At 31.5% G+C, this 10229-nt stretch overlaps 1 protein-coding gene across 2 annotated transcripts in view; it reads right to left on the bottom strand.

The window, feature by feature from the left end:
• Nucleotides 1-646: 646 nt before the first annotated feature.
• The window catches only part of LOC106881525 (dedicator of cytokinesis protein 1), a 184512-nt gene continuing 174929 nt past the window's right edge, over nt 647-10229 (bottom strand). For both annotated transcript variants that reach the window (XR_008263483.1, XM_014931942.2), the window contains one exon: nt 647-7816. Coding sequence is in view for 1 of the 2 variants with exons in the window: in XM_014931942.2 (XP_014787428.1) it covers nt 7748-7816 (69 nt within the window). In the remaining variant the exon portion in view is untranslated. The remainder of the gene's footprint in view (nt 7817-10229) is intronic.

A 10229-nucleotide genomic window follows, 5' to 3' on the forward strand; every position in this document is an offset into this window, starting at 1 on the left:
GTCACCCCTTTACTAAAAAAAAAAAAGAGGAAAGACAGAGTGAAGAGAGTGTGTCTGTAATTAGAAAAAAAAAAACATACACAAATCTAACCATAACTCTCTAAAGTTGAGCACCGGCATTGGAAGATCTTGCATACCAGCAGAGATCAATTAGAATAACATACACATACACATTCTAAGTGTGATTCTTGGCAGCAGGGTACATTCACAAACTTCAAGGAAATAATACTAAAAAGACAAACATAGAAGAAAAAAAAAAAAGAAGAAACATTTATGGAAAAACACCTTTGATTAGAATTTTGACACTGGTAAAATAGAAAATATCTTTGATTGAATAAATTCCACACAGATACACAGAAACTATTTTTGAAGTGTTTCTTTTCTACAGGTAAAATGGAAAACAGTTTCACTGGTATTAATTTCACATACGTAAATCAGAAAATTATTTCGATGGTATTGATTTCACACAAGTAAATAGAAAACAATTTTAATAGTTTTACACATAAAGAAAACATTTCTGATGAGATTAGTCACCCAGAGAAAGCTTATATATTCTTCATTTCACATAGATAAAATAAAGAACATTTTTAATAAATCTAATTTCATAAAGATAAGAAAACATTTTCAGTCAGATTAAATTCACACGTGAATAGAAAACAGTTTTAATAGGCTTATATTTTTAACAGAAACCATTATAGCCTTAATTTTATACAGACAGATAGTAAAATGATATCTGGTAGAATAAATTAATTTCACACAAAGTGCTGAAAAACACAATTCTTCCGTTTTCTGGTGTGGAAAAAAAATTCTAGTAACTTTAAAAGAATATACTTTACAGATTGTCAGACATAACAAGAAATAGAAGTTGAAAGTATATTTCAAGTTCGAATTCACTAACATTCATAATGAAAATATAACTCAGATTTATTATTGGCACTGTTGAGTCACCAGGTATTGGGACTTAGGATTCACTTTTTGGCTATTTTACTGACCTCTTCTCGGTTAGTCAGACCTTTTGTGTTGATACAATTAAAACAAAAACAACTTCTTTTTACTAGAATTTGAAAGTAAAAAAAAAAATACAGCCTAAGCCAACGAAAATATTAACTGACACCTTCAGTTCCACCTATTTAATGGTTTAAAAATATTTTTTATTGTTTTACATATTTCTCTGCTAGTGTGAGTGACATGCTTTGTTGTAGCAATTGTATTTAATTTTTCATTTTTAAAATTCTAATTTTATTTATTTATACATATATATATTTTTTGTAATAAGATATATTTCTTTCTTTTCTCCACTCAACTGGTAAGAGTGGAAGTTATCAGTCCAGCAGAATTATGTGCTTTAACCAACTTTTTCAATCTAGTAGGCCAGTACTAATTTCTGGCTTCTTGGTATGAAGTGGGTGAAAGAAATGTGACCATATACAAGATGCTAGTATATTTGCAGGTACTTTCCCCACAGCACTATGAGACAACGAATCACTAATTTTACAATTTAGCTGCAGCTTATAATAATGAGTTATATTACACTGCCATACATACTCAGAATTCAATGGACATAGTCAAAGTCATTAGCATCAACACAAAATGAACCTCTGATTTTTTTGATTGACTGGTTATTCAGCATCTTATCAATTTAGTCATCTTTACATTTAATCTTTAAAGTAAAAAATTCTCTGTTAATTATACTTATTCATATTGATCTTTTTGAACTATGAAGGCATTGGAAATTTCCATAGAAATTCAAATCAATTGGAAATAAGTGCACTTTGCACACATGTGAATCACGAGTTTTCTTTTGTTTTAGAATGAAAACAAGAGAAATTATATCACAATATCACACTTCAGAACATCATATATTGCAAGTGTGGACAGCATTTGGTCAACCCACCTTATATTAGTAATGCTGAACAGAAAATGTGATTAAAAAGGCAAGCATAGTAACTAGACACAATACAATAAAATAGATAACTACAAAGCAGTACAGTACTGAAATGACATGTTAGAAAAAATGTGTACTACATTCAGACAGAATATTTGGTTGCACATTAACAGAGTGTGAATATAACACAGCACATGATAAACAGTGGAATGACTGTGCAAAATATAGTTAGCATTCATACAGAGAGACAACCAGAGCAGATAGAAGGTTTCACACTCAGGAGAAAAGAAAAAGGATAAGTAGGCCAACTGCTTAGATTCTTAATAATAATAAATTTGTAAAATGAAAAGATTAAGAGTTGAACATTATCAACAGGAAAAATGGATGTCAAAAAAATTCAATTTATTAGAATTCCTATGTTTAGCCAAACTTCACATTGATTACATTAAATATTTCTATTTTACTAGATCATCACCATCAAAGTCAGTGAGAAAGCATGTTTGTTGTTGCTTGACAAACAAGAAATAGCAGTTAAATCTCTTTTGGATCACACTCTACTATCCTTAGGAAAAGGAAGAATATAGTAGAAAATGACATATAAGATAAACAATGTCTGAAAAGATGGGATGGTCATGGCTGGAATGTCTTTAATCATAGATTTGCATGAAAACGCTGGACAAAATATGTTTGTAGATGAGAGGGAAAACAAAAGAATCATTATAGTTTAAGTGGCTGAGTATTCCAGACATACTTGTACTTTTTTTAAGGTGACTCTGAGCCAGAATCAGCATAGTACAGTGAGTGAGAAAGCTGCCATTACAAGTACAGCCCATCAGACAGTTTCAATTTACGCAAAATCATTTACAAAGCTTGGCTTGATCCAAGGCAATAGTAAAAGACACTTGCTCAAAGTGCTACACAGTGGGATTGAACTGAGGACCACATGATTGTGAAGCAAACCTCTTAGACCACTTGATTGCTTGTTGTTTCAAAAACTGAATTGTCTTTTTGCATTTATTTCAGGAAATTTAGCAATAAAAGGTTCACAGAACATAACTATATCTTTAAAAAAAGTAGCAAGTGGTTAAGGAAATAAGGAAGCTAGTCCACATGACATTTGCCAATACTGTACAGTGAACCAATGATTGGCTCATTAGAAACCTATAACTAACAATACTATTGTTCACTAATGGAAGATATAAAAATAAAATATTAAAAAAATCAATTACTCCAAAATAGATTCTATGAAGTAGTACAGCTAGTTTTATGTTTTTAAATAATGCAAGCAATGTTTAAGTGCTAAGAATGTTTTTTAACTTGCATTGCTGAACTCCTATAACTACAGTGACTATAAATTTATTTGAAAAGTGGGGAGGGAAAATGAGATGGGTTTCACTAAACTAACTTGCCTAGATACACTACAATGTGAAAAACGGTTTGCCTACAACCAAGTAAATTACTGGAGTCAAGCACACATTGAGACATATAGCTTTAGCTAAATGTATCAATAAAAAAAATCGCTATTGTTTAAAGATCTGCCAAAATTCCTTGGCTATATACAATCATGTACTAATTTAGTGGGGTCTCCCATATAATATAGTGAGTTACAAAATTTCAACTGAAATAATTCAAGCAGTCAATAGACAAAAACTCCTAGGAATGCTTAAAAATCTTGAAAATGGGGGAGATAAATGTTTTGATAATTAAAGACAATGCACATAGGAATGGATCATGTCTTTAAAGTAAACTATGAAAGCAACAGATACATTTCAAACTTATTAGACCTCTGCACCAAAGCATATTATATTGAGGTGGCAAGATTTAGAGTAATATATGTATAGAGGGAATGTAGTGATACTGATTATGTATATCAACAATATGGCTGAGGGAAACTATGTCAAGGAAGCAGTCTACATATCAAAAACACACCTGGTAAGGTCTTGTGTATGCAGTTTTAACTTTATCATTCTGTAAACAGCAGAAATATCATTGATCAAGCTGACCCTGATAACAAATGAATGTATTCTTTTACTGACTTTATTTATTGGGTTGCTGCCAAGCTGGAGCATTACTTTCAGGGATATAGTCAATTATATTGATCCCATTACTTAACTGGTGGTTATTTTATTTAAACCTGCACAGGATTTGACCAATGAATGTGAAGGCATGTAACCAAACACTGTCAAGGTCTATTATTCCCCTCTCTAACTGCAATTCAAACTGAAGATTACATGCACTAAATACATCCAATTAACAATTCATCAGGAAAAAAAAATTTGTTTGGGAGACGTGTGTGTGGCAATCAGATAGGTACAGCAATGGGTGTGTGTGTGGTGAGATGACTTCCACCAATAGTTTATTGATCATTAAATGACTGCAAGTGATTAGAGAAATTTGGAAGTTGCAACAGACATCAGATTATTTTCTTCATCACAGGCATAATACAGAAGATAAACTAGGAATTATGATGTTTGTGTCTCTTTCAAGAGCATTAGAAACTAATGAAATAAAATAGCTGCTATAAAAAATTTAACATCAATCAAAAACATACATCTGGTGAAATGCAACATTTTCTATCGCAAAAAATACCAGACCACATAACATACAGCTTGCTTTAGCACACACACACACACACATACACTTGCAGGTCAGAAATTTAGGGTCTGTTTCTGTGGTTCCAATTTCACAACAGTCATTTTAATCTTTCAGCTCTCTACGAATGATGATTTATGTGCCATATGTATGTGTTTGTGTAGAGAGGTAATAACAATTTTGACAGTCTGTTTAGCAGTTGAACATTGCAATCCAACCTCAACTTCCTTAGTTAAGAAACCATCTTGACAGAATTGCTAGCATTCTGTCTTGATGGAGACAGAGCTTCTCAAAACAAAATTTTTATTAAAAACGTTAATCATAGGTGAATCTAAAGATGAAGATATATGGGATTAAAAAGATTATTCTAAAATTTCTAGAGGTATGAAAAAAAAAATTACAAGAAAATTCCTTAATTTTTTCAGACTTACATTGACTTAATGGTAACTAGAAACTTAGAAGTCTACTAAGCTTGCTTGATTTGGAAATAAAAATAGACTATACATAATGTCTATTTTTATTTAATATAATGGTTAGCTACAATTATAACATTAAAAATATTTTTGTAAACAACAATTTGAGATAAAAAAAATAATCATGTGCTAACTTACAGAAATCACAAAGCATATTTATTCCTTACTAGTAAAACCAGGAGACCTGTAGTTTTCTTCTCTCAAATTAAGTTACAAAATTCTACCCACAATAATATATCTAAAATTTACCTCAAGACAGTTTTTATTCTACACAAATGTGTGTGTGTGTGTGTATATATATATATATATATACATATATATATATATATGTATGTATGTATATATATATATATATATCTGTATGTATGTATAAAAAAGGAAAATGGAATGAGCTAATCCTTTTATTACATTAATTTGCAACTGTTCCAATCTCATGAATATTGTTATATTATGCATAAAGTTACTTGCAAATAAAGCAATATTCATGAGATTGAATTCAGATGAAACAATTGTGTAAATTAATGTAATAAAAGGACTTGCCTCTTTTTGTTTATAATTGTAAAAACTCTGGATATGTGTGGATTTTTAAGAATGTGTTTGATAAAACAAACAATCTCTGCATTACTGTCTGTCTGATAACATGGACCCATGGATAATAGGGTAAACTCAAGGGTCAACGCCCAAATGAAATTATTATACATATATATATATATATGAATTTAAAAACCTGCTTAAATGCTCAGTTTCATTTCATGATTATGATCTGTGAAACTGAAATACTGAGTAAGAATGAATTAAGATCTTTAATCTTTAAAAATATTGTTACAGCTTCTGCTTTATGCAAACACACACACACACACACACGTACAATACACACTTATAATCCAGTTTGGTAAAATGGGCATAAAACTGATGATGATGGTGATGTGTACTTCTTGGTTACACTTGCTTGGTTCGTGATTTCACTTGGAACTGTGTGTTAATATTAAAATAATTGCATTATACTAAAGCCTTCACTTCAGCTATATTATTGTTTTGTGATGACAGTAAAAACCCTTAAACAAGGAAAGTATTTTGCTGTACTCTATGACATATTTATTGGTAATCTGCTTCAATCAATGACAAGATAATAGATGCATGATGAAGGATTTTCACATATATTACAAAACAATAATAACAGAAATGAATACAAAAGGCTATATGTGCATATATGTGTGTGTGTGTGTATATTATATATATAAATTAGTAGTTGTAGATTTGATAACTTAATTCAGTAAATTATGTATTTCAGTGAAGAATTAAAAAAGAAGCAAAAAAAAAATCCTTTTAAGTATAAAGAAAGAAAACTGGAAACTGTCCAAAATCTTCAGGTTGCTAACAATTTCCATAGTCTTAAATTAGAAAGTTTAAAGCAGTATTTTGTGATTCATTTAGCACCTGACATCTATTGTTCAAAATAAACAGTGAAATCATAAATAAAGTTATATTTCATATAAATATTCACACAGTAAAACAGAGAATTTGAACCAGTGTTGTTGCATTTGTGTGTATATGTGTGTACCTACCTAATCATTTAAGTTGGGAGATGGAGTTGTGTGTTTTGTGTATGTATGAATGAGAAAACAGCAGTTTCAATTGTGTTTATATTCAGATATGAGATTCTCGGTTCAACCTTTCATTCATAAAATTCTTTCATATGTTTCGATTACATAACAAGTAAACATGAATAGCACTTAACAAATATACAGTCATGCGTTCTCAAAGACTGTAATATATTTCACAACTATGATACATGGAAGTGTAATGAAGGCAGAAAAGATGCACTTTCAAGAATGTATATATGCTCAGTTACTTTCAGTGAAAAGTAATCAATATAGAATATTTTTCAGATAAAAAGAGAGGGATATATAACTTTATGTCTAGAATATATTCCTTGCGGGAACCTCATAAAAAAGAATTTCTTGTAACTCACAAGATACAAATGCACATTGAGTAGTCAGGTTTAAGTATAATACAGATGTATTTATGTGCAATTTGATTTACTTAAAACTGATTACTTAAGAGTTATAAATGTTAAAAATATGCAGGACATATGGATAACTAATAGAAAATATGAATCGAATTCCATCACAACGAATGAGTAAAATTGTCTTTGATGGACATTTAAAAAATAAATGATTAAAATAAAAATGTTAAAAATAGTCTCCGTACAGCAAAATCTATTTGCCAGCTGCCAGCAGTTGAGTTATATCCCTGGCAAGGATATCAATAAGGTAGGGGAAGGAGGAAAATAACCAGCGTTGAATAGTGTTGTTATTAGATGGAGTGAGGAATACTCCAAAATGTCAACATATAGAAATGGAGGTAACTTCCAACTGTTGAACAGGAAAAAAAAAATTAAATTTATATAAAATTTGTTCAAGAGATAGTTGAAATATGTTCGTTCCCTCCAAAAGATTATTTCTGTTTAGTTTTATAGATAAAATTTGAAGAGGAAATTATAAAAACTTAAATGCATAAGAGAAAAAAAATAAATGTGAAATGTGCATGGGTTTATATTTTGATGTTATGGAGGGGAAAAATATTGCCATAACGTTTTTCTTTCATGAGATTTTATTTTAGTCTAGCTTTGTTGATTTCATTTAGTCTTAAGAGTAACTTAGTGTAAATCTGGCACTGCCAAAGTAATCTGTTCTCCTCTAATTCACTTGCTGGCAAGAGCAGCAAAAATAAACAATGTTGTTGCTTGCAAAATGATGAGAGCATAGTCATAAATCTTTGAGCAAGTCTGTTGATGTTATCGTGGAAGTGGTGGCTTTCTAGGTACAGGTGGTATTTCTTCTTCAACTGGGATTGGAGGAGGTGGCTGCAAAATAAAGTTAAAACAGCTGAGTATATGTAAAATGGTAAATATGCACACACACACACATAGTGAGAAAATCCATTCATCTTACATGACAACTTCTCTAGATTTTGCATCCTGAACACTCTTAAAATGGTTGGTGTTAGTATAATCCAGCTACAGAAAGCAAAACCATCTAGGAGAGCAGTGACTTCAAATAGGAACTGACTTGGAATCAACAACTCATACAACCCATGCGAGAATGGAAAATGGACATAAAACATTGATTATATATATATATATATATATATATATATATATATATATATATATATATACACACACACATACACATATATACACACACAACAAAAAAATTTTTTTAAATATATTCTTTTATTTTATTTTTTTACTTGTTTCAGTCATTTAACTGCAGCTATGCTGGAGCACGGCCTTGAAGTGTTTTAGTCGAACTATTTGACTTGAGGACATTTTTAAAGCCTAGTACTTATTCTATTGGCTTCTTTTGTTGAACTACTAAATTACAGGGACATAAACATACCAACAGCAGATGTCAAGCAGTGATGGAGGTACAAACACAGACACAATGACACACACACACACACACACACATATATATATATATATATATATATATATGACAAGCTTTTTTCTGTTTCCATCCTCAAAATCCATTTACAAGGCTTTGGTCAGTCTGAGGCTATAGTAGAAGGCAATTGGCCAAGGTGCCATGCAGTAGGACTGAACCCATATACATATATGAAACATGACACATCTCATGTTTTCTGCGTACAGTTTAGGAGTTATTCTGATTTTTCTTGATTATTGTAGTGACAAAAGAGGAGTGATTAAATAGTTAAACAGAGCTATGGCATGAAAGTTTCTGTCATGCAATAGAGGTACATGAAAGGAAAAGAAAAATGTTAAAACATCTATAAACATATCTCAGTGATCAAACTCTATCAAAAATATCAAATAGAGAAGCAAGACATCATCAGATAACTTGAATAACTAGACAAAATTGGACAATAGTTTTTGAGATGGAGGGAGTGAGGGAAGATGGATGGATGGATAGGTGGGTAAGTATATATACATACATACATATATATATGTACACAGTATTTCACAGAAGTATGTACACCCCTAAAAAATTTCAGTAAAATTGCCTGATACTCTGATAATATCGAAGGAAATCAAATGAAATTTATACTGAATAAAATATATTATACATGCAAACATTATACGAATTTGGAACTCAAAACAATAAACATTTTCAAAGATATGAACAAAATATTAATTTTCAAATGATACAAAAATATGTACAACCTATAGGGTTATTTGCTATATTCAATATTCGGTGTGACTGTCCTTGCTTTCAATGACTGCATTAAGTCTTTGGGGCATAGAGTCCGACTAAATTTCAGCATATAAACAATGAAATCAACCTCCATTCATCCTGAATGATGTCTTTCAACTGTGTTACATTGCAGGGCTTTTTCTCCTCAACCTTCCTTTTCAATACACCCCACAGATGTTCTATTGAGTTTAAATCAGGTGACATGGTAGGCCAAGGCAATACATTTACCTTTTTATCTGATAAAAACTTGGTCATCATCTTTGAAGTGTGTTTAGAGTCGTTATCATGTTGGAACATGGAATGTCTACCTAGTTCCTTGATGCTTTTCAACATTGTTTTCTGCAATATGTCACAATAAAGCCTTGAATCCATTATTCTCTCAATAAATGTGAGTCCTCCCACACCAGCTGCACTCATGCATCCCCAAAGCATCATACTTCCACTGCTATGTTTCACAGTAGGCACGGTGCATTTGTCATTATTATATTTACCTGGTTGTCGCCATACTCATTTAATACCATCTGACTTAAACAAGTTGATTTTAATCTCATCAGAAAAAAGAATTTTATTCCAGAACTTCTTCCCCTTACTCACATAGGTTTCAGCAAAAGAAAGACGACTTGATTTATGCCTGGTAGTGAGGAGAGGTTTCCTATGAGGAATGCATCAACGAAGACCACACTGGTTCAAATTTCGGCAAACTGTTTGGGTGGATACACTCTTTCCACTAACAGAAGGCACATCTTGGGCCAAAGATGAAGCGGTACGACGCCTGTTGTCCATCACACAACATTGGATGTGTTGAATATCACATGCAGTTAAAACAGGATCACCCGGATGATGTTTATTGCTTAGCCATCCAGTAGCTTTGCCCTTCTGAATTACTTTGGCAACTGTGTTTATGCTAATACATATTCATTTGCTAACTAACTTGTATCCAAAACCATTCTTACTCTCTTTTACTTGTTCCAGTCATTTGACTGTGGCCATGCTGGAGCACCGCCTTTAGTCGAGCAAATCGACCCTGGGACTTATTGTTTGTAAGCCTAGTACTTATTC

Source organism: Octopus bimaculoides, chromosome 2, assembly GCF_001194135.2.
Source record: "Octopus bimaculoides isolate UCB-OBI-ISO-001 chromosome 2, ASM119413v2, whole genome shotgun sequence".
Taxonomy (NCBI): Eukaryota; Metazoa; Mollusca; class Cephalopoda; order Octopoda; family Octopodidae; genus Octopus; species Octopus bimaculoides.